The sequence below is a fragment of the Aythya fuligula genome, chromosome 1 (genome assembly GCF_009819795.1).
Source record: "Aythya fuligula isolate bAytFul2 chromosome 1, bAytFul2.pri, whole genome shotgun sequence".
Taxonomy (NCBI): domain Eukaryota; kingdom Metazoa; phylum Chordata; class Aves; order Anseriformes; family Anatidae; genus Aythya; species Aythya fuligula.
The window spans coordinates 186,357,321-186,382,061 of NC_045559.1; the positions used below are offsets into that span (position 1 = coordinate 186,357,321).

The window sequence follows — 24,741 nt, forward strand, 5'->3', positions numbered from 1 at the left end:
CTATACAACATCTGATTTTTTTTTCAGTAGTGTAGTTTAGTTCTCAACTTTTTACTGTTTAATCTTCTTTAATCTTCTAACGGCAGCTGTATTACAACCATTAGATTTAAATCTTGTTGGATCTTTCCCATTCCATAACGCAGCACTGTAAAATATAGAATAAAATAGAGATTTCACTTCTGCTGAAGTCAGTGGAAGAAGTGGACCGACTGGAATGGAAGAAGACTAGATCATGAGTCAGATACTAGGAAAACAATTTTATTTTTTTTCTTGTACAAACTAAGTTTACTAAGTCTTGTTTTTATGGAAGGTGTGCAACTGCATGGTATCTCGGGGACCGGTAAACCTCCAATGGTTCTTACCTAGCTTTACAGCATAATTGTCTGGGCAGGAAAAAAACATGGGAAACCTGTTGTTTTACTCTATTAAGAAATGGGAATAGATAAGATGAGGAATTTAGGGGAAGTGAGTAGTATTTATCTAAAAATACGAGTTTTTCAAAACAAGCTTTGTTGGTAAACACTGATTTCAAGAACCTCAGCTTGAGGATGGTTTAATTTCAGAGGAGGGAGAAGAAAAGGAAAAGGGAGGGCAGATGATTGCTCACAGGAGAGAGGCATGATGGTAAAGATAAGGAGGAGGCAGGCTCATATTTCTCGTTACCTGGCTGAGTAAAACTTGTGTCATAGCCTTAGTGACAGTTTCATGCGCTGTGAGATAGACATACAAGAAGGGGATCTCCCTGTCTCCTCTGTATGTGGGCTGGGAGCTCTGTTTCAGTTTTGGGGGAGAGAGGTTGCTTTCGGTTCACTGGTCTTTGTTTTGTTTCGGAGGGGAGGGAGTTGTACTATTTCACTATGTTTATGGGAAATGTTAGTCCTGAATAGCTGCTTTTTCAATCCAAAGTCAGCTATTGTAGGCCGATGTCTGTAGCAGTTAGGCTGCAGTTTTTGCTTCAGTCTTCCATAATTTTTTTTTTTTTTTGACTGTTCCATTCCCAAATAGATTACACAATTTAAATGACTGCAATGGTAAGACTGGAAAACTCACCTGCCCAAATGGTAACTTTCTTTGAGATCATTTCAATAGGTTGCTTAGCTTGCTTTCCAAAGAGGAATGAGTATTTAATTTTCAAGTTTCTTTGTATTTCTAAGTGAAAAAGAGATTTCGGTGCCGCAGACAAAACTCAGCTATTCACACTGGGATGTTTTTTAACCTCTTGAGTTCCTCAGAATGTGAAGTGCATATATGCAATGAATGGGCACTTGTATAGCTTTAGAAATGAATGTTCACTGGACATCCTGCTGTTCTCATTAGCAAATATCAATCCTTTCAGAACTGCTTAGCCTCCCGAAGTGGAAGGTCATGGAAAGCCCTGAAAAAAAAAAAAGAATTACATTATTGTATTAAAACATAACCTTAAAAAGAATGGGACTTGCACCGAAAGTTATTTGATTACTTAAATGTGCATTGTGGTGTTGTACTAGAACAATATATTGGCAGAGTCATTAGATGAGTTTATTCTAGAGCTTTCCAATACATCCTGTATTTAGGCATGCCTTTCTCAATAAACTGAGACTTTTGGCATCAGCAAGGAAGGTTCCATTCTTTAGTGCTCTTTACCTTTTTCTTTGACAGTAGGCTGAAAGAGACTGCTAAATCTTTGTGTATTTGTGATCGATGTAGTAGGTGACTGAGGCCAGTACTTTTCTCCTGAGTACCAGGAGAAAAGTTGGGCTGGTAGAGATGCCAGTAGCCACAGACCAAACTATTGCTAGGCAAGCTGGCTCAGGGTTTAAATCCAGTTCTACTGTTGCTGATTAGCAGATCTGGTGCTGTTTCTTAGTAGCTGGGGTTCAGCCTGGAGAAGAGAAGGCTCCAGAGAGACCACTTGTTACCAGTATGCTGGGCAGAGTCTTTGCCACAGAGGTCAGGCTAGCAGGGACTCTTCTCTGTAGACATCAAAATTTGCTGATCCTGGAGACCTGCTTTACAGGAACGCTGTTAACAAAGTAGATGACCCTGGTTTTACAATGTCAGATCCAGTTTTGCAAATAAACCTAGCAAAGTGGTGCCCTCATAGTAGAAGCACTGTAATAGGCAGTATGTGTTTAGGAACAGGTCCAAGGGGTTTATCTTAAGCCTTTTTCATCCCTGCTGTTTGTGTATTTCTTTAGCAGTTGTCTTAAAACCTGTGAAAATACCGGTACTTATCATGCTTGAGTAATGCTTGAAAGTTCCTGTGAGTATGAGTTCATCTGGCATCAGCCTGGCTGTCGAGTGTGCTTTCGTGGCGTTCCGGTTTCATTCAGCATGGGCTAAGAAAGACTAAACAGACATTTGAAGCATTGCCAAGGTTGGCACTTCCAAATGATAGATTAACGTGTACTTACCCTTCTGCACACTTGACTAAGAGAAAGCTTGTGTGGAGGACTAAATGCTGTTCAGTTACTGAATTAACCTCCAGTAAGACAGTTTAGAAGTTACATATGTTCTTTGGAGATCAGTCGTTTGCATCTTTCTCTTAACGCAACTTTCTTCCACTGCAGATCTTAGGCTTTCTTCACAGCCACAGCAAATAATGGAATTTGTTCGAGCTGTCAGTGAGCAGTACAGAATAGATAGCCACCGAAAAAGTGATGCTGATGTACCTCAGCTCCTGCAGACAAATTACATTTCCCCTTCTGCTAATGGCTTCTGGCAACTGGGACTGTGTATACATGCTCTGTCTGAGCATCGTGTCTTGTTTAGCACAGCTGCTGCATTACCAGTAGCTCACAGCTTCTAAAAGTGCTTTTAGACAGTCCAAAAAGTGAGGTTAAGACCAGTTATTGTCTAGTGTCCTGAAAATCTCCTTGATGTGTCTTCCATTCTGTTGATAAAATTATTAACAAATGTAATTGCTTCTCTTTTTCAGATGCTGTATTCACAAATGGACAGGGAATTGACTATTTATTTGTTGGGAACATAGTTTACACTGTAAGTTTATCTATTCAAGACATTTTTGAATGGTAGAATATCTTTACTTTCTTTTTTTTTTATCATCAAAAATGATGTAAAGCAGAAGAAACTGTAAAATAAAATGAGGTCTTTTTTGTGACCATGATTTTCTCCCTTATTCACTTTTTTTTTTTTTCACGTTTACTGACAGTATCTTCTGCTCTGCCCCAGTCTGCCAAGTCCCTGAGAGGTGGGGTGGTGCTACTAGATGCTAGTTCCTTTTTCAGGTGTGAAGGGGAGATTGGGCTGTGAACACCTATGAATTTGAGAGTGCTAATACTGCACTTTTTTTTTCTTTTTCCCTTGCAGTATGTTGTAGTCACTGTTTGTCTGAAAGCAGGTTTGGAAACAACTGCATGGACAAGAGTAAGTGCTGTTCAGTATCTCTTATTTTATTAGTGTACCTTTCTCCCTGATTAGTATTAATACGGAAAAGAAGTACTAAAAATGATTTCAGGCTGCAGTGTTTAAATCGGTTCTTTGATTTAAGGATAAAGTAAGTTCCCTAACGAGAGGAGAGGAGAATGAACACATTCTAATGACATGATAAAACAGTCAGTCTATCAGAAGTGGGAAGAGGAGAAGGCTAAAAGCATTTTGCAAACGTCTCTAAATATTGAAAATTTAGAATATTTTCTACAAATTAACATACTACTGTAACTGGTTAAGAAAACAGTTTAAGAACAACATCTCTTTACTCTGTAGCTTCTTTAAAAGTTAATGCAACAGTGAATAAAAGTTGTCTGCCCAAGGATAAACAAATGGGCTTTGAAGCTAGTAGAAAGCACTAGTGACTTCACATTGGCTGAGATTTTTTGTTTGCAAACTTTCAGTAAGAAATGAGGCATGTTTGTCAAACCCTTTCTGTTGATTCCTAGATGTGAGTCATTTACTTGCAGTAAGAGAGTGCTCTGTTACTGGAAGGTGTCAGAATCTGCCAGGGCACTGACCTCCAAAGAATATGCGGAGTAGGGAGGGCTCCTATGTTGATGACACTTCAACGCTTTTCACCCCTTCCTTCCCCCAGTCCCTTGAAAACACGAATCTTTTTGATTTTGGTGGAGTCCTTTTGTCTCCACAGCTACATGTGGTACTTTATGGGAATCTAGTTTGCGTGACATACTAAGACATCCTGCCTCAAGACCAGGGTGTTTTGAAGAGCCCCATATTCTTATTCTGTCAGTTTCCTGGAGGGGCTTGGCTAAATCTCATAACCTCATTTCCCCTATTAGCTATAAAATGTTTCCTTTCATTCCTCACAGAGGAATTGTTAAGATTAATGAGCTGATGTCTGCTCTGAATATTATGAAATGCTATCTGCATGGATTATTTAATTATTAGGGAAATGCTAATGTTTTCTGCCTCATTCTGTCATCTGAAAATAAAATCCATTCTTTTTTGTTGTTGATTAAGTGCAAGTCCTGTGTTGTGTACTAATTTTTTAAAATGCAAAAGGACTTAGAAATAAATTAATTCCCCATGCACTAGAAGAGGACATATTAAAATCTGCAGTGGAGGCCTGTGAGCCTGTTTAGATCCTGTTATATTACGAATTATTTGATGCTTCCTCCTCTCTCCCCTTCCCTGAGTAAGCGGTGTCTTTTCAATCACCTAGGGATAATCATGATCCCCTCTTTCATACCTTTATTTTAAAAGACACCATAATGTTTAGTAGAGCTCAACGTACTTTAGCACTGGCATTTGTACAGGAAATTATTGTTCTTCACAGAAAAGTGTTTGTGTTCAGAATCAACTTTTTCTACATATACTTGTAATTCCTGTCTCATTGCTCGGACCGAGGGACTCTCATCATCTTGGAATCTGATGTCGTGCAATTATTATTTCAGCTGTGAGTGAATCAACACACAAAGAATCTTGAGGTTACTTGAAGAGTATTAAATGTACAACATTGAGTTAAGCCTCTCCTCCATCATCAACTGGATTGGTTACATCCAATTTGTTTGAGGGAACACGAGGGACGCTGCCACTTGGGAGAACATGATGGGCTCAGCTGAAAGCTTTAAATAAATAACACAGATTCAGAGTAGTTGGGAGACTGGTAGATCCAGTAGGTAGTGTGGAAAGAAAAGCTTTGGTAGAAGTAGTCACTTGCATAACAAAATCTGCACTGTAGAGCTGTGTGGAGCAGCTTTGTGTTATGTGTTGCCTATCTACAATACTGCAGTAGGCTTGTGCCAAAATACAGCTTTCTTAAATACTTTACCATGCTACTGAAGCTGCTTCAGATAAATTGGATGCACAAGATAGATACACAGTGTGTCTAATTTCTTATGTATGCTTATGTATTACCAGCTTCTGCTTTGCCTGCTACTTCTTAAGAAATGTATGACAGATCAGTGGAGAACCAACAGTGTAAAGCTTGGTGGGTAGGGTTAGTATTCAAGAAATGATTTCAAACAGGATAAGGAGGGCTCTTGCTGAAAGCAGAAGGCCTTTTAAAGGTAGAGAATAAATTCCACCAAGTTACAAGCCTGAGATGTGGGAAGGGAGATGCATGGCAAGGGATGATTGAGATTACCATGAGAAGATGATGAAAAATAAATGAGCAAAGACCTTGCTAAGCTGGAAAGGACAAAACAAAGAGCTGTAAAACTCAAGAACTGTCCTACCAACGAACTGGAGAGTAGTGAGACTAAAAATGAAGATGACAATTCACTAGCAGAAATACAATACTACAAAGTGGGAGTACGTCTTACAGTGCTTTCCCTGATTGCTTTTCTTTACTGTTTTTAATCGTAAAGCTTGTAGGAGTTAGCAGTTTGGAAGCATCAGCCCAAGCTCTCCTAGGCCTTCTGCCCACTAGTTCGAAAGGAAGACTGTGACTGAGGGAAAGGTCCTTTTGGGAGAGCAGTGCTGGTGCTGTTCTTGGGCCACTGCATGGGGCTGGCTCTTCTTTAAGGCGAGCTCTTGCAGCAGCCTTGCAGTGCTGCTCTATGAGGAGCTGAGCACCACAGTTCCGCACTGTGGAGGCCTTTATTCTGGCCAGTGATTCATAGTGATGTGAAATGTCCTTGTTTTCAGAAGAGCAAACACATCAAGTAGGTGAAATCCCCCTCACTTCCTTCAAATTTAAAAAATAACAGCAATAAAAAAATCTCCTAGTGTTAGTTTCATTCACCTTAAAATTGGATCAGAATAACTTTTCCTTAAGCAGTTACCGGTCAGATCTCCTCGATGAAAAAGAGCAAACAGAGAAAGTTGGAAAAGTAATCTTCCTGCCCATAGTGTCTCTCCAGGAAGGGGCCTATCCCATGCCCTGCTCATTAGTCCAGCAGCTTTCAGGGTTGAACAACATTTCGGCTTTCCGAGAGCGCCTCGAAGAGCGTTCTTTCCATCGCCTCTTAACTTCTGCCGGATGAATGCCTCCACTGTAAGCCAGTCTCCAGTCGCTTCCAGCTATCCGCCAGTCTGCACTGGTGCTGCAGGCTCTCCCCGCTTGTTTGTTTGCGCTGCTTGTGCTCAGGAAGGACTCACCTTTCTGAGGATGCTCCCAGGGAAGGAGCGATTTCTTCTCCTCCCTCTAGAAATCGGTGTTTGTCTCACAAATGCAATATTAGACACTTGGATTGTCAGGCTTGCTGTTTTAAAAAAAAGGCAAATGAAATCATCAAATAGAAAGCATAAAGCTGAGAGCTAAACAAACGGACCGTGTGTCCACCACAGCCACCAGTGCATGAATTCATTGCCGTGTTCCTAAATCCGCGTGTGTTTAGTAATTAAGATTTATGCAGGTACTTCGCTGAGTTAGAGCCAAAGTCATCAGCCGCGGGAGTTGTTGGTATCCAAAAAAAGCTGGAGCCAATAGTGAGCTCAGTTGCTTGTTACAACCAAAATTACTGATTCCATCCACTGCAATGTAAAAGTAAAACAGCTTAAATCATCTTGAACGGCAAAACAGTTTGGGTATGTAGAAGAAATGACGTTCCTTAATGGAACTGAAATGAAACATGTACTGGACGTGTTCTTGGTCACTTTGATACCACTTTTATTTACTCTTAGTCCACAGATTAAAGAGCCAGTAAAGGTGTAAACTGCATTGCATATCTGTAAATCACCTAAAGCACTTTCAAGGCAGAAAAGCAAAGGTGATCAGTAGGTGTTGATCATTTAAGTGGCGGTGTATCACACAACACTGAATCTTCTTCAGGGAAAGGTATGCGAGTGGTGCACGTGACCTGTGTGCACACAGGGGATCTGACATGGGGGATTTGTCAGGATGAACTTTAACCTGTGCCTTTTGAAAAATTCTACCTTGATGTATGTGTTGAACCTGGCATGTGTGCAGTGGGAACCAGGAGCTAGATGAGAGAAATCAGAGCACTAAGGAAAATCTGGTGAGTTTTTGGAGCTGGGAGTAAGACAGATTGGCTGAGAAGACTATCTGCCTGCCCTGTCGCGAGGCAGAGATTAAAGAGGAGAGCTGGTTTATGCTGTTTAAACAACCTGTGCTACTGGCCTGAGACCAAGCGCAGCAGACAGGCCTGCGTGAGGCTGACAGAGACCTGAACAGAAAAGTGTCTGTGGGTGAGGCGGGAGGGGGAAGCGCGCTGTGCTGACTCTCCTTCTCTCCCTGCTCCTTGACAGTTCAGTCACCTGGCGGTCTGGGGAAGCATGCTGCTCTGGCTGGTCTTCTTTGGCATCTACTCGGCCATCTGGCCCACGTTCCCCATGGCACCCGACATGCTCGGGCAGGTCAGTACGAAGGCTCGGTGGCGCGGGGATGCTCAGCACCGGGCCTGCTGTCGGACGCGTGCAAGAGGCTTGTAAAGAATTGTATTATACTCACTACACTATTTTAACAACTTTTTTTTTAAAAAGCCCTGCATTCATTTAACTTCATCTCCTCATTAAAAGAGCTCTTTTTCTCTCAAAAGGTGACATCAGATGTGATCATATGCACTGTACATACTATACAAATATGCAAGTCTCAGTTCACTTGAACAGCAGTGGCTCTTTCCTTATTTTTTTCCTAGTTAGGCTTCATCTTTTACAAAATTACAAGTACAAACTTAGTGGTTTTGCTATGTATTTTTTTCACCATGGTTTCTGTCTTCCATGTATTTTCATGTTTGATCCTTTTTTCCTGCATTTGTTTAAAATGAACCAGAATGGACTTGAGGATAGCATGAGATGGTCAGAAGGGAAGCTGATCCATTACTGGTCTGTGTAACACCAGTGGAATGTTTCATTTGGTCTTCCAGTGTCAGCTGAATTCCAGGTGATGAAATTTTCCCTTTGGTGTCATCATCTCAACCTGTGGTGAGCGCACTGAGTCACATGGCTGTCAAAAGTATGCCTCGTGCATATTGAAAATAGCGGGCTTCCAGTAAAAGCAAGGGACTTAATAAGTATACAGTAACAAAAAAAATATTCTGTAGGAGTGGAACTGCTTTCAAAATGATCAGAAAAGAGTGTTTGATAAAAAGTTTAGAGTTGTATTTAAAGCAAGGATGCTGTTTATGATACAGAAAGAAGAAAAAAATTTAGCAAAGAATTGAAGCATATTTAACTTACATCACCCTTGTGTACCAGAACATAATTATAAAAAAAATCCAACTGTAAAGAAATCAATTAGAGATTTTTGAAGTTACTCTCACATTTCTACTCAATAAGAGCAGTCTGTCATCATTTTGTTCCTGCTGTGGCCTAACACACAGTGTTTAATATGCTGCTGAAGCACTGGGGATAACGGAGGCCATTACAGGTTTTCAGACAGCTCTTTGCAGCAAGGAGTGGCAGCTGACAGGCTGCGATCAGCAGGTAAGTGGCTAACAGACAAAAACTCACTGCTTTGATAGTATTTCACGGTGTCCTACATGACTTTCATGGCACATACAGCATCAGCAGCTGTAGTTCATATTTCCATATATCAGGCAGAAATTCGACTGAGTATCACGCAGAGCCATGAACTGCTTGTCCTCCACAGCAGACCTGTAGTGCTGCCATTAATGTGTCAAACTTCTCCTACACAAATGATAAGGTGAGCTATTCCTTTTTATGAGAAGGGTCAGGCTATCAGCTTTTAGCTTTATCACTTTTTTTCCTCCCACAATTAGCTCCCATTTTTTTCATTGTGTTGGTAATCTTTTGCTCCAACAGAAATTGTAGGCCCTTGAACAAAAGCTTCGCGTTACTGAAGTTTTAGTTTTGCTTGAATACCTTCTAAAAATTTTCAACTTTAAACTTTGTTTAAATTGTTTTTTTTCTGAGGCTATGACTCAAGAAGCGGTAATAATAACTTGCCGAGGTTAAAAAAAAAGGTTTTGGATAATGTTTTAGATGACATATTTTGGTGGATTACTGGATTTTTCTTGATTTTGTAAAATCAGTGAAAGCTTCTAAGGTTAAAGAAATTTGCTTACCGCTTGCAGTAACTTAAACAAAGGCTCTTGAATAATTGGGTGCTGTCATAATACCAGTTTATGGTGAAATGAGCTGAGATCATCTTAGGCTGTAGTCAGTAAAACGCATCTCTTTACTTTTTCCCAGACTCAAGGTATTCTTTGGCTCCTGCTGTCTGTCTTTCTGTATTTACAAGTAGTCAAAATATGTTAAAAGCTAAATGGGAGAGTCAAAAAGCTTACTTTTTGTTTTTAAACATCTTGTTAGTGTGTTTATATTTTTAAATAAACTGAATTCCAGAAACTGCTAGATATTCATACTAGAAAAATGCAATAGCACTTGAAGGGAGCTGTTTTTAACTGTAGTACATTTTTAGTGCCAGGCAGGACTTTGTGCCATGAGTAAAAGGCATAGAATGTGCAAAACATTTTACTCTGCCCATTCGTCAAATGTCAGCATGGAGTCTTGCAGACATTTAAGTATGTGAAAAGACGCTTTGTTTCTGCTGGGATTTATTAAACCATTTTCACTAAGTATTTCTTTCTCTTGCCCATTATATCTTGAGCATTCTCACAGGGAAAATAATACCATTTTTTCCCCTCCTGGAGGGCAAAGGGAAGCAACTTAGTTATTCTCTGCTGTCAAAGAGTCAACATATTTCTTCTTTTTCTGCTACAGTACTTCACAACAGAATACAAGTAACATAATAAGACAAAGCAGTGATAAAAATTTCAGAAGTCTTTAGTAGAACTTCTCCATATACATCTGGTATGCTGGTTGTTTTGGGGGAGTACTTCTTCAGATACACAAATAATAGTTCCCTTTAATAGTATCAGTAATGCAAGATCAAAGAATTTTTTGGTCACATTTCTTCCATATGTCATACAGGTGTGTGTGTGAAATGCTGCTCAGATTTTTTGGATGTTTCTTCATAGGACTTGCAACATACTTTGGGTTTTTGAGAATAATATTACACTGTATGGGATCAAAGTTTGTGTGCACATAAGCCCACCCATGCACATACATAGATACCAGGCTATGAAAGCATGTGTATGTACACATATATATGAAGATGTGATATGTGTATGAAAGCTTTTATTCTTGATCCATACATTATCTAAGATGAAGAACAACAGATCTCCTCCTTCCCCTCCCCAAGCTCAAATACTATGTATAGTGTTTTAAGGGAGGGTCCTTCCTTTCACCTCTCCAAAGCATCAGGTATTGGCTCTTGGACGGAGAAAAGACTACTACTGAGCTGTAAGTTTTGCTATTTATTTCCACAGTGTTTTGACTTTGCTTTGTGAGTCGTTATCGTTAATGACATGTCTTCAGGAAAACTAGTAATACTCTTTCAAACTTAAGGGAGTAAGGGGGCGAAAGAGCAGGGTTTTAATCTGCTTTTGAGAGGGTCACAGATTGTGGCTAATCCACAGTGCAAATTATTAATTTCTAGATTTTTATATTCTTGTGTTGTGTTACATGTATATGGTCATAGCTCAGAGCTGGGATTTAAGAATCGTTTTGAATTTGGAACACATCATCTCGATCTTGGAGCGACATTCGTAAGGCCTTTCCTCATAGGAGCCTTCTAGTCCCATCACAGCTGGAGGTGTTGCAGATGGAGCTGCTGCACTTTCCCTTTACTTCTTTACAGCCTCTGTTGAGAATAAATTGTGCCAACAGCTCCGCTTCTGCGTAGGGGAAGCCGCTGAACATAGGAGTCACTCTAATCCTTTTCTAACTCTAATGGAATCCTTTATCGGGAGACTTTTTAAACTACAACTAAGTCATCAGATTCTTGCTAGGTTATTTGACTACTTACTTAGAGTTTAAGAAAGATGTGCATCATCTTTGACAGGGTGTTTTTTAAAAAATCCCAGTAGTGGAGATGTCCAGTTGATCCCATGTAATATGTCAGTAGCAGTGCTTATTGAAATTAGTGGCTCATCAAGAAAACAACTCTCCCTCTCTTAGGAAACCTTCCTGTTTTTTTCTATGGGTGTGCCATTAGCGTAACAGATACACCGTAGCTATTGCAGTAGATATTTGGTTTGGAGAGGGGAAGGTGATCTAGAGGGTTTAATTTACTTTGCAAAGCTGTTTTTTTAGGTGGCCTCCAGTCTGAAATTCTCTTAAATCTTGCTGATTCAGTTCTTGACAAAGCCTGTGAGAAACCTGCATGGGAAGGCTTAAAAATAACACAAAACAAACAAAAACAAAATAAAACGAAGACAAGATGATAGTCATTATTGCAACAGAATAAACAGGTTTCATGTTACTGCTGTTTCAAATCTGTACTGAAATAGTGACAGCTTAGTGTAAATTTTCATGCTTTCCAGAATAGTTCTGCCTTTTTCTCTACACTAGACGTGTTTTTTTTCCAGAGGTCTCAGTTGTTGTTCTCTTTGGCTTCTCATATTTCTGCGGTGTTTGGCGCTCATTAGAAAATTGGCCGCTTTGATTGTGGTTTGTCTGCAATCAGTTGCACATTACATTGTGGTGTCAGTGTTTTGGTCTGTGGAAATTCTTCATTCAGCTGTTACTCAAAAAGCAGACTTTGCCTGCCAGTCGAGGTTCTTAATGCCTGCTGATGGTGTTTGTTTTTATTATTATGCACAGTGGTCTCCATGGCACTTGATGTGGTTTTGGAACTTTCTCTGCAATTTTGGACTATGCTCCGAGTAGACAAATTAGACTAATGAAGCATGCATATATTTTTAAGCATCTGTTGAAGGAGTAGATTGGTTGTTTTTATGATCCACATGTGGATTTCAGAAATGAATGTCATTTTTAGGTCCCTGGTGTTGTTCTGTATGATACACCAAAAAGAGATGAAACAAGTGATAGGGATAAAATTGATGTTTTTAATAACTTTTGATTGTGAAATGAGGAGACTAAACATGCTTGCTTTCTGGAGGCTAACCCCACAACATGCCACTTCACGTGTTTGTCAACTCTGAGATAAATCTCTCCTAAGTACTTACTAAAGATGTCCTAGACTTGTTTCTCCTTTGAAATTAATTCATAAAAGCAGGATGGTATGTGCAGCCATGCCCAGTACTGTGTTGGCATTTCCTTATAGTGCCATGTAAAAATAGGATTAAGCCACGGACAAAAAAACTCGTTCTGGTTCAGGAATTGACGGAATTGGCAGTGCACAACAGGGCAGTCAGCTGGCCTTGAAATTTCTCTTGGTTCTTCTTCTTGGCCCACCTTCCGTTTGGCATTTATCCCTGCCCTAGCCTGTGGCTGGTGGGCTTGTGTGTTCAATGGATGAGTAATACAAAAGTGACTGTAGGTAAGTTGCTCCCCACAGGTTGTACAAACAGCATGCATAAGTTGTCAGCTGTTTTTCTTTCAGTATTGTAATGAAAGCTGGACACTAGCCACACTATCTGGCCAACGTCTGTTTTGAGATCGGGTAGCTTTTAACAAGTTTAAACACAACTCAGTAGCTTAAATTGAAATACAGTGCAACACAAGACATTTACACTTAGGCATAACCGGCAGATTATCTAGATTTTGTTGTTGTTGTTTTGGAGTGGGGTATGGCAGTGTCCAGGAACACAGGAACAAGCTTCTTCACTCGGGATAGAATTATAGTCCCATGGTAATTGACTGTGCTTCAAAAATTGTTTCTTGATTCAGTGTGGAGTACAGGATTGCTTAATCTCCTTCGAAATTTCCCTTAAATCACTTTTTCTTGGATTTAAAAGTAGCAAAGACTTGCTGCATGCTCGTGGGAAGATGTTTGGAAGACGTCCTACTCAGTATTTTCTTAATTAGAAACAGCTGGCTTTTAAATTTAGAAAAGCAGCTACTGTATTTTACCAGAGGCAGTGAACACTAATATTCATGTCTCAAAAAAAAAAAAAAAAAAAGACTATATTTTGAGCCATGTTGACAAGCAGGGAGAGGCTAAATGCATGACTTGCCATAGTGGATCAGAGCATTTCAGATGTAGTCTGCATCAGAACAGAGGAAAACCAAACAGCTCTACAGTGTGGGTTTGACGTGTATGACAAGAGTTTGTGTGCATCCCTGTGAAAGAAAATATTTTTTCTTTTCATAGAATTAGATTCCTAGAATATTCTATGTTGGAAGGGACCCACAAGGATCATTGCGTCCAACTCGTGGCTCCACTCAGGACCACCCAAAAACCAAACCATGTGTCTGAGAGCACTGTCCAAATACTTCTTGAACTCTGGCAGGCTCAAGGCCATGATTACTTCCTTGGGGAGTCAGTTCCTGTGCCTGAGCACCCTCTGAGAGCAGACCGTTTCCCTAACCCCCAGCCTGACCCTCCCCTGTCCCAGCTCCATGCCGTTCCCTCGGGTCCTGTCGCTGTCCCCAGAGAGCAGAGCTCAGCGCCTGCCCCTCCGCTCCCCTCGTGAGGGAGCTGCAGGCCGCCATGAGGCCTCCCCTCAGCCTGCTCTGCTCGGGGCTGAGCAAACCAAGGGACCTCTGCTGCTCCTCATACGTCTTGCCCTCCAGACCATTCACAGTCTTTGTTGCCCTCCTTTGGACACTCTCTGATAGTTTTATGTCCTCTTTATATTGTGGGCACCCAAAACTGCACCCAGTGCTCAAGGTGAGGCTGTACCAGCACAGAGCAGAACAGGATAATCCCTTCCTTCACCCAGCTGGCAGTGCTGTGATGAGCTCTCCAGCCTCTCATCCCCCCATTCTGTACATATATCCAGGGTTGCCCCTTCCCAGGTGTAGAATCCAGCACTTTCTTGTTAAACCTCACACTGTTGGTGATCGCCCAGCTCTTTAAGTTGCCAAGATCTCTCTGCAAGGCCTCTCTACCTTCAATGGAGTCAGCTGTTCCTCCTAAATTAGTATCATCTTCAAACTTACTCAAAACACCTTCTAGTCCTACATCCAACTCATTTATGAAAACATTAAAGAGAACTGGTCCTAAAATGGAGCCCCAGGGAACTTCGCTAGTAACTGGATGCCAGTGTGATATAACCATATTTACTTGTAACCCTTTCAGTCCAACCCATCAGCCGATTGCTCACCCATCACATTATGTACTTCTCTAGCTGTATGCTGGATGTTTTTTCCAGAAGGGTACTGTGAGAGACAGTATGGAAAGCTTTGCTGAAGTCCAAAAAAATTACATCTGCTGGATTCTCTTAATTAACTAAATGAGTAACCTTGTCATAAAAGGAAATTTAGTGAGGCTCGTCTTCCCCTTGTGAACCCGTCCTGGCTATTCCCGAAGATTGCATTGTCTTTCAAGTATTTTTCAGTACCTCTTAGATTAATCTTTAATCCTAGGATAGTCTTTTAATCTTTAATTACATTATTTAAAATTATTATAACTGGAGAATGGCCAACCAGTTTTTTTGTGTCTTGAGAAGTGCTCAGCCTCTGTGACACCTTTTGCCAGTCAGTTTTTTAGGCTAACAGTGGGCTACTTATGGGATGTAGGGTGAGTTGGAGGGCAACTCTATAGAAAGAAATTTGGGTCTGCTCTTGCACAGATTCATTATTCAGCACTCCTGTCTGTGGCTGTTATCTGTAGGAAGCAGCCATGCTTCCAGGCCTGGTGAAGGCATTGTGCAGGCACTGAGCAATTACCTCTTCCTACATGGAGTTTGTTACCTTAATGGCCTAGTATTGATGATGGTGGGTGGGAGGGAGAATATGAAAGTAATAAAAGAGCAATATGCTGCTGTTCTTATAATCTCAGAGAGAAAGAAGAAAAGGTCATAGAGCAATTGTGGATGTAAGATGATTTCTTAACAGGCATTTAAAGCTCCCATCAACGAAGTTGTAACTCCTTTAGAAAATAACATGAATAACAGATGGGATCTATTCCAAAGGGCAGTAGGTGACTCTGAGTTGGAACTAGTGATTTTATAGCTTGTTCTGGTCACACTTAAGTCATTTTGTTTTCTGATGGACTCAGGAGAGCCCAGATAGCAGATATTTGGAGTTTTATTGGGAAGTTTCCTGTCCTTGGGGACAGGAGGGTCATGTTATGTTTTTATTTGAATTTACTTTATTGGAATTCGTTGTTTTTTGTTTGTTTGTTTGCTGGGGGGGGACTTTGTTTTACTACATTTGTGTTCCACACCACTGTTTTTTCCCTGTGCTGTTTGGGTTGCATTTTTGGAAGAGACAAACCTAACTATTTTCTATGGGAAAAATATTTCCAGATCAATTTGAAACATACCTTTATTCCCTTTCCTCCCTACAGTATATGTTTCATGAGATCATTTTTTCCCAATTGTGTTATGTCAAAATTTGATCCAAAAAGCCCTGAGGAGTGGAAATGATCTCGCTTATATTGTTCTAAGACTGACGTGGGTGCACAGGCTTTGGGAGCAGGGAGGCTGGAAGGAGTACAGCCTTCCCAAATATCCCACATATGACCATGGGTCATTTGGGGCAGTCTATCCCCTAGTGATTTCCTGTTCATGCAGCAGCCTGCAGCAAAGCTGGTATCTTGTGCTACTTCTCCATTGGTGGATATGGTAAAGATAAGAATCGTTTCTAACCTGAAAGCTGTAAATTTTGGAAGTGCCTTTGGATGTCTGTAGTAGTCAAAATGCAGCTGTTTGTCTTGTAGAGCACAATTTCTGATATTTGTGTATAACAATTGAGCTGGTATTTCTATGATAGTAATCTTATCAGAAGGCTTAGGTGGGGCCTGTAGAAAATAATATTGTGAAAGCAGTGCTAAGCAGACACTCGCATGCACTTTCAGTGGGCTATGTTTTCTGTAGGCAAATACGTGATTCAATGAGGTTGAGACGAAAGAAGGACAGAGGAGTGTTGTCTGTAACATAATGCCTGAAATGTGAAGGACCCACTCATGCTACCCTTGTTCTTTGTAGCACAAAACCCAGCAGTGGCCGTCCTCAGTAGCTTGATGTTGGGAAGAGAATTATTTCCACCACTAAGAGCTGCAGTCTCTTGCCAAGAATCTTGCAGGGAGCACAGCCCTAGACTTATCGCCCTTTTCCAGTATATATACATGTGAGTGACTTAAGCAATTTTATGCTTATTGTAGATTTCAGCAGGCCAATGAATGCAGAGAAAACTGGAGCAAGGGTTCAGGAACAGTGGTGTTGTTACACACATGCACGTAGACATGTACATGCACAAAAGACAAGCATAATCGTCCTTGCTCTATATCATGCATTGCATTTTGGATGATGCTGGAGGAGGAGAGGACAGGATTTAGTACAGTGGCTGCACTATAGAGTACATGTTAAAATTGACCCAAGATGGCTATTTGTTTTCAGTGAATTGAGAAACCCAAATTGATGGTGTCAAATAGAATTTCTTATTTCTGTGAAACTTTTTGCCACTATGATGTTCTTGTTCAACAAGTGGAAGGTGCCAATTCATTTCAGAGAAATGGACCCGTGACAATTTTGTACACAAACTTACTTTCTTCATCTCGTTCTCTAAAGCAATGGACTCAGTTATGTTGAAATCTGTTCAGATCATTAGATGTTTTCAGAAGGTTCCTAGGAAAGGAGAGGATCAACACCTACCTGCCATCAGCTCCACCTGTGTTAGTGAGTGTAGTGTGCACATCTCTGAGCCAGGGAGATGCTAAGGGAATAGGATTTCTATCTAGAGAGAGAGCAAGGAATATGAGGGATCAAATGAAGAAATGTTGGCTTTCAAAGTTTCAGTTCTGTATTGATGTCGTTGCTTGCCATTGTACAGGTGGGGTGTAAAATGTGTGAGTTACTAGAAGAGAAGAAGATAATAAGGTTAGCAGAGTGTAATTTTAGAATCTACAAAAAGTGACACTCACTTCTGCAAAAACTTCTTTTGAGCAGTATTTTTTGTAAGCGTCTGTTTTGGTAGACATAAAGGGTTTTATTTTTGTGTTTCTTTCATTAGTCATATGGTTTCTGTATCTTTGTCAGTGGTTGCTTGCCGTGTTTTATCCAATAGGGTATGCACGTACAGTAGAAGACCTGATGTTTGGCATTTCGTTTTCACATGTGGAAGAAATATTCTTGTTATGGAGTTCTGAGAGTATTTGAGAGAGATGTACCAAAAAGGGGTATTTTCAGGCTTTTTCCGTGTCCATAATTTCAGAGAAGCACGGAAGGTAACCACTTCAAGCTTTGCTTTAACAAAAGTTGCATTCAGGGAAGGCCCTACCAAATTCAAGTGAAGTTTCTCTGCTGTAGTGACATAAAAGTGAGAGGCAATCATGGTGAATTTCTTTGACAGTGTTATACAATTGATTTTCACTGTGCTTTCATACAACTGCATGCCAATATACAAAGAAAAATCAAAACTGGAGGAGGGAGTAGTGTGCATATGGAGTAACAAGTTACACATCTGGTGGGGGTGGCAGGAGGCGACAACAAATCAGGCTCTGTCAAGTCATTTTCCTTAGGTGCTTATAAAAAGTGCTATTTTCATTTGGGGCTAGGCAAAATCTTATTGAAGCTGATCAGTCTAACCACTACTGTTCACTGAGGATATATGTGAAGAGCAAATAAATGTTTGAACTACTGACATCTCCACGCAAACCAAAAGATGTATGAAAGGCAGCCATAAAATCTAAAATGATTTCTAAAGATCCAGTGACCACATCTGTGGACAAGTGTGTTTGATTTCAACTGCGTGTGTAAGGGAGAAAGTATTGCTGAGGGGCGTGGAAATATAACGAAGTTGGAAATGGCAGAGAGAGGGCTGAGAGAGAACTTTTAAGTGAAATTACTGGCTACGTGTAGAGTTGGGACCATGAAGAATAGGTCCGTTCTGGTCTTTTGATGTTAGTAGTCAGAAAAACATGATGAACTTAGAGCAAAGCCTGCTGTAAGGATCCTGCTTTGGCAGGGGGGTTGGACCCGACGATCTCTCGAGGTCCCTTCCAACCCCTACAATTCTGTGACTCTGTGATTCTTGAACTCATGTTCATACAAGGAGAATTGTTTTAAAGCCATTTGTAGTCTGCATCAGCTTCTAAAATGAAAGTGGTTTGGAAGGATTGAAATTCAGCCAAGTGTTGGCTGTCACAGGCAAGGCAAAGTAAATGACATCTTTAGTGGGTCTGGATGCTGAGTTCAGAACCAAAGGGACTGTTGCTGCTAAACCTACTTGATTATTCTTGCTCACTCCCACCACAGCATTATGTTCCCTAGGTCTCAAATTCCCTCCTCTGCAGGGAGGTCGCTGCTGGCCTGTGAAATCTGGGCAGAGAGCTGGAAAGGTCCCTGCTGGGCCACTGCTTGTGGTGTTGAGCAGCCTCAAGGTCAAGGTCCCTGGCCTTTCCCCAGCGCTCATCTCCATGCACATCCCTGTTCTCCGGGATATTTTCTCCAGCCAGCATCTTTGCCTCTTTTCCAGCACTTATCTTCTTCCATCACACCTTTTCCAAGACCAATTACTTATTTGGGGACCTTTTAGTTTCTATTTGTGGCAGTTGCAAACTCAGGTCCATAGAATTTGTCGTTTCAACACCAAGTCCTGGAATATACAGATTTCTCACTGAAATATTCTGAAGTATCTTGTTAGCCTTTAGGGGAAGGAAAATCCTCTCCAGAAATCAGCATAACTGGACAGATACAGGTCTGTGGGAGCTTCACAAGAGAGCAGTCATCCTAGAAGGCTGAATCATTGTGTGCCAAGCAGTCTGTTTTCCCTATGGATCTAGAGGTTCAAAGTGCTGCTGGAATGTTCTTGTCCATGATGCTTGTAGCCTGTGATGTGCTGATGTAGCAAATTTGTAATTATAGATCTAGTTCCCTTTCTTTCATGCACTTCTTGTAGAATTACACAGCTCTTGTTCTAAGGCTTTCAAGCCCTAGTGTGTGAGATACCATACAGTGTGATAACAGGGGAGAATGAGTGACTTCGTTATCACATCGATGTGACTATTTGGAGAAATATTTGCTTTTTATATTTGACACAGCACGTGGGAAACACTGCACTGGCCTACTTAGGGGAGTAACAGGGCTTTCTGTCTGTGATGTGTCCATACAGCACCCATGGGGCTCGTTGATGTTGAGAGCCCTTGTGCCGTGGCTGCAGAATTTCATATCTGAGGGCAGAAATGGACTGGAGTCCAACAGGTTTGCCAAATACGATGTATGAACACAAAGCAACTGTAGATAGGTTTTGACATCAGTTCTTGTTGTCCTGGCTCTCGTTCTCCTCTGAGCTCTTTCCAGGGTTTGGTCTTTTGTGGCTGATTAATCTGGAAGGTCATTGCTAAACTGACAAAGTTGGCTTGATCGGTGCAAATAAGCTCAAATTAACTTTGTGGATACTTGTCAAGGGGATCCCGAGCTTCTGATAAAGTAGGTTTTAAGCAGATCTGTACAAATTTATCAGCTCAGATGGGATTCACTATGTGTTTGCAATTACTTTTTTACATCAGAATCCCTTTAGATGCTACTTTAAGAAAGACTACAAGAGTGGTTGTGTGAGAGAAAGAAATGTCAAGAGGGGCAAAGGGAAACAAGAGCTGTAGAGGACATTGCCTGAGTTAAATTATGCTCATTAATTCAATTTGAGGCAGGAATGTGTGTAAATAAACCCTGGCAGCTGCAGCAGCTCTCATTTCTGCAGGGCTTTGGCAGGAATGCAGGGGCCAATGGACATGAAATCCGGGCGCTCTTTTGAGAAATTGCAGGCAGACAGCTCTGCAGCCGGGAGAAAGAACAATCAAAGATTTACTGAAAAGACGTAATCACTTTAAGCAGACTTAAAGAGTGTGGGGTTTCAGACATGCAGATTTGGAGGTAAAATTAGTGCAGACAAAAACGAAGTCATTGAAAAACCATGAGGCTTACCTAATTCTCCTGGGTTAATGGCATTATGCACGTCCCAAATGTCCAGCCTCTGAGTGGAGTGCAAGAATTGTAGCTGTACAAGTCAGCGTCTTCAGAGTAAACTGAGTTTGTGTTTTCACAGGTGATTGTAGGTAGTTTGACTGTGCTATCTGCATGAAGTCAAATGTATTGGCCACATGAAGTTAAATGGTTTGCATCCCAAGGAGTTCAGTCTTTGGACCTCTCCCTCATACTGGATGTGTACGAGGGCCTGTAGGAGCATTTCCATCGCTTCACGTGGTGCTAGAATTTGCCCTGTCAGAAGTATTCAGAGAACAGAAATCTCGATGGATACTTTGGTGCTGAAGAGGGAAGGTGGGAGCTGGATCTGCAACGATCAGCGATGGGCAGATTGTCAGATCAGTGGATTTTTCAGTTGTGGTTTTTTTATTAGCAGCAGTCATTATTTGTCTGACACTGCTTTGAATATGAGGTTGGTATATCAACACTGTAGAAAGAATAAATAAAAACTAAACCAATGGTCCCTGAACAAAGAATTACTAGTTTTGCTGGCTTTCAGGTAGGATTTAAAAAAACACTATAACCTACAGCTAAAACAGTCTGATTTTTAATTTTCATAACAGCATTTGAGGTGATTATTGATTAAATCTACCAAAGACTTGAAATCTCTTAGTTAACGTTACTGATACATGAAAAAGATTTTTTTTCTTCAGAGGAAGACAACTTGAGCATAGTTTCTTCCATGTTCTACAAATCTAGTTTTATCTCAGTCCCATTGTCTTAAGATATTTGCATATCTGAAACTTTCTTAAAGTAGGAATCTTTCAAGGTAGTCTATCTAAAAACAACACCAAGTAAGTTCAAAGCTATACAGCAAAAGCTGTGAATGGAAACTTGACGCTAGCACTAAGGATAATGCTAAGTATTTGGATTTTCGTTGAGTTTTAGGGTAGCTTATTTTCTTTGTGCATTACATAAATCATGCATACACAGGTGCACGTATATTTAATTTCAGCTTTAAAAATATTACAAAGTATGTCAATAGCAGTTAAAATTCTGAAGTAGGTTTCCGAAATCTGGAGGTGTTCTGACTTTACCACTGTCTTTTTCTGTTCTCACTGAGAATAGTACAGGTAGCCAGGGATGGTTGGGGATTAAACCAGGAGGTGCTCAGTGGGTTTCACAAAGGAGCAGATAAATTGTTCAAACTTTGAAGTGACTTCTATTTTGGTAAATATTTGTCTCATGGGAAGGGAAGGAAAGGAAAGGGAAGGAAAGGGAAGGAAAGGGAAGGAAAGGGAAGGAAAGGAAAGGGAAGGAAAGGGAAGGAAAGGAAAGGAAAGGAAAGGAAAGGAAAGGAAAGGAAAGGAAAGGAAAGGAAAGGAAAGGAAAGGAAAGGAAAGGAAAGGAAAGGAAAGGAAAGGAAAGGAAAGGAAAGGAAAGGAAAGGAAAGGAAAGGAAAAGTTGTATTAAGTATGGCTTAGGTCATGTGTGTGTTTTTGTTTGTTTGTTTGTTTTATTGCTCTGTGGAAGAAGGATACATGAACAGACCAGAGATTTGGTGCCACTGACGTTGGAGCACTGACGGACACCTGGCAATGCATATCATACAAACAGGGAACTGGGGAAAAAAAGGCAGCGCTCCAGTCAAGCCAAGATAGACAGATTCACACACAACGCTTGCATTAATTATGTTTAAAGTGGCATAAAAACAACAGCATGCAGAAGTTTATTGGTCCTTCAGACAGTTTAATTACAAGCTTGTCATAAATCTGTTCCTTTTAGTATGGGAAGGATCCTCCTGAGCTGTGGTCTGAACTCAGAGCAAACTGCTAAGAGTTCAGTATGTTATTTTACGCTCCCCTTCTCTTAAGCTATTGTTTACATCCCATATTATTTTTCCTTCTCCCAGCCGAGCTTTCCCTCAGCACTGCTAGCTTCAAACATCATTTAATGTCAGGTTTAGCCATAGAAGAGCAGCAAGATCTTCTCACACCTGCTGTCTTTCAATAGCTGCCTCTGGGTCAGTAGCCTCTGGCTGGCTCTGCCATTCTTGGGAAAGTTGAATTTTAATCATTTTGCTCTTGTCAAGAGCAGTGTAAGGAGCTCTTTTTCCTCAGTCTCAGTACAGTCAGCCTGAACACCCATGTGTAAGTCCCCTGGCAGCCTCTGCATGCTCTTAACTCTGGCTGGAATGAAAACAGTCGTGATTTGTGTTTTGCCTGAGTTTCTCTGCTGATGCCCGGAGAGGCATCCAGCATCAAAATCCGCACAGCATACCCTCCGGGTCACTTCCCCCCAGGTTCTCCCCTCACTGCTGTCCAGGTGTGTGCACCCAGTGCCCTGGCACATCTCCCCAGGTGGCTGCACTGGGAGAAGTTGCATTTATTTCAGCTCACAGTCGCTGCTGCCAGGACCGTGGGCTTTTCTTGTCGGCTCAGAGGCGTGTAGTGCTTCAAAACTGAATTTCTGCTAATGCGCGGCTGTCTCCACGTAGGTGAGATTTTCTCTCTCTTTCTGGGACTTGCACTGCTCAGCTCTGGCTGCTCAGAGGCAGCTGAGGAGCGGCCTTTGCAGCTTGAAGTTGGACTTCTTTTCTCTTCAGCCAGCTCCTTGTAGGGCCCCTGAGCCCTGTGGGGCTGGCAGCCCCAGCCTCGCTTCCTGCCTATTCTCCGTGCACCCTGCACCTGCTGCATTAACAACCTGAAGGCGAGTCCCATCCGGGGAAAGCTGCTCCGTCGCCCCAAACTGTGCAGTGCATGTTCCAGCTTCAAAAGACCCTAAAGGACTTGAGGGAGGCATTTAGTGAGCAGAGCAGTGGTCACAGCAGGGGACCGAAGGGCATTTTCCAAAGTGCCCTCATTAATTAGCGTTGCCGTGGCTGAAGCTGGAGCCCAGGTACAACTTCTGAGTGCCAACACTGCAGGGAAGGCTCTGAGGAGTCATTTCAGCCCGTTCCTTGCTTTTTGTTTGATTCCTTTTATTTTTCCTTTCCCTACCAAAGGGACTCGAATAGGACAGGAGTCATGGCCTCACTGAAAGGGAATTTTATCACAGCAGAATACATTACCGACTTACAGCCCCTTCTCTAGCTGCTGCTGGCCACTTTTGTAAGCTGTTCAGCAGTTCGGAAAGTTCGAAATGTCTTTGCCAGAACTCAGCTCTAAAGCACGAAAACCAGCTCGTGTTGTCTTAAGCTGAAAAATCCATTTGCTCTAAACTCTGCCTGCATTGCTGTGGTCATCACAGAGGCTTGCAGAGCCATTTGCTCCCCGCGCCTGCCCTCTGCTATCAGGATTTAGCTTTTAGCTTACAAAGCCCAGCCGGCCTCTCATAGTCTGCCTTGTCTAGGGGGGCAGGTTGTCCTTTAAGCCAGACATCCCCAGAGTTTTCCTCTGCGTGATTTTTTTCCAAGTGTGGGACTTCCTCCTCCCAGTCAACGCTGGAGCCAGCATCTCAAATTAAGCGACTCTTAGGTTTGAAATCTTGTCTTAAGGTCATAAAGCAAGCAGCTAAAAATTTATAGCAATGGAGAAGGAAGAGATTCCCACGTTCTTGTCTTATGCATGGGCCAACGTATACTTTCTACGATATAAAGTTACCAGATATGCTGCTTAAAACACCTGATAGAGATGTTTTTAATCAGACTAATGCCATTAAGGATGGTTTTCATGTCTTCCAGGGGAGCCGGATGCTTTTGTTGTTAGGAGCCTGAGGCTGGAAGGCTCAGAGGATGGGGAATGTTAGTATGTTAAAGTAATTATTGCTGTGATTTTATAGACTAATAGCTCGTGACCTTTCTCTGCCTCTCATCGGAAAGCTGGAGATTTCCCCACTGTGGTAATCCAAATCTCCCATTGTTGAATTTTTATGGTGAAAAGATCCCAAATAGCCATCAGCTTTCCCCTGGAATCTTGCTGCGGACTTGAGCAGTGTCCCTCTAAGGTTCAGGTGGGTTTTTATGTGCAACTTTAGCTCTGCCTTTATACATGTGCCTTACAGTATGATTGCTGTTATGATGGCATATTTGACTTCAAACCGTAGGTTATAATGCCGTATAATTTCTTTTATGGCTTGGGCACATGTGTCATGCTTGGTAGCACCTACCTACTGTGCTCTGTGTGAGGTGATACATTCACTGAAATCTTTGATATAGGGAAAAAAATGGAGTAGCTATTCACACGCAGAAAGTGTGACCGAGTGAATAGTAGAATAAAAGTTAATTGTGAAAAGGCAGTAATTTTAAGCCCCTCTAAATTCTCCTTTTAGCCCACTGCATCATCCCCTGACATCAAAGAAATGATGCAATACGGAGCTGCCTTCTACAGTATTAAAATACGTTCCTCGAAGAAGAGAGATGTTCATACAGAAGTCTAAATCAATAAAGATTCATTAAATTTTCTGATAGTGGGAAATAAGTAAATAAACAACAGGGAAAAAATAATAAAAAAATACAAGGAGCTATGACTGGTGATCTGGTGCTTCAAGAGAAACCCTTGTGAGGGATAACATTTCTTAAATTGTATGTAATAATTTTATGATGGTATTGAAATACTGATCTTCAGCTGTGTAATGCTCTTCCTGT

General features: G+C 41.3%; 1 protein-coding gene across 5 annotated transcripts in view; it reads left to right on the forward strand.

Moving 5' to 3' along the window:
- Positions 1 to 24,741, forward strand: part of ATP8A2 (ATPase phospholipid transporting 8A2) — a 316,126-nt gene that overhangs the window by 211,060 nt on the left and 80,325 nt on the right. For all 5 annotated transcript variants that reach the window (XM_032208014.1, XM_032208013.1, XM_032208016.1 and 2 more), the window contains exons 31-33: positions 2,918 to 2,979; positions 3,310 to 3,366; positions 7,606 to 7,713. In XM_032208014.1, the coding sequence (XP_032063905.1) occupies positions 2,918 to 2,979; positions 3,310 to 3,366; positions 7,606 to 7,713 (227 nt within the window). The remainder of the gene's footprint in view (positions 1 to 2,917; positions 2,980 to 3,309; positions 3,367 to 7,605; positions 7,714 to 24,741) is intronic.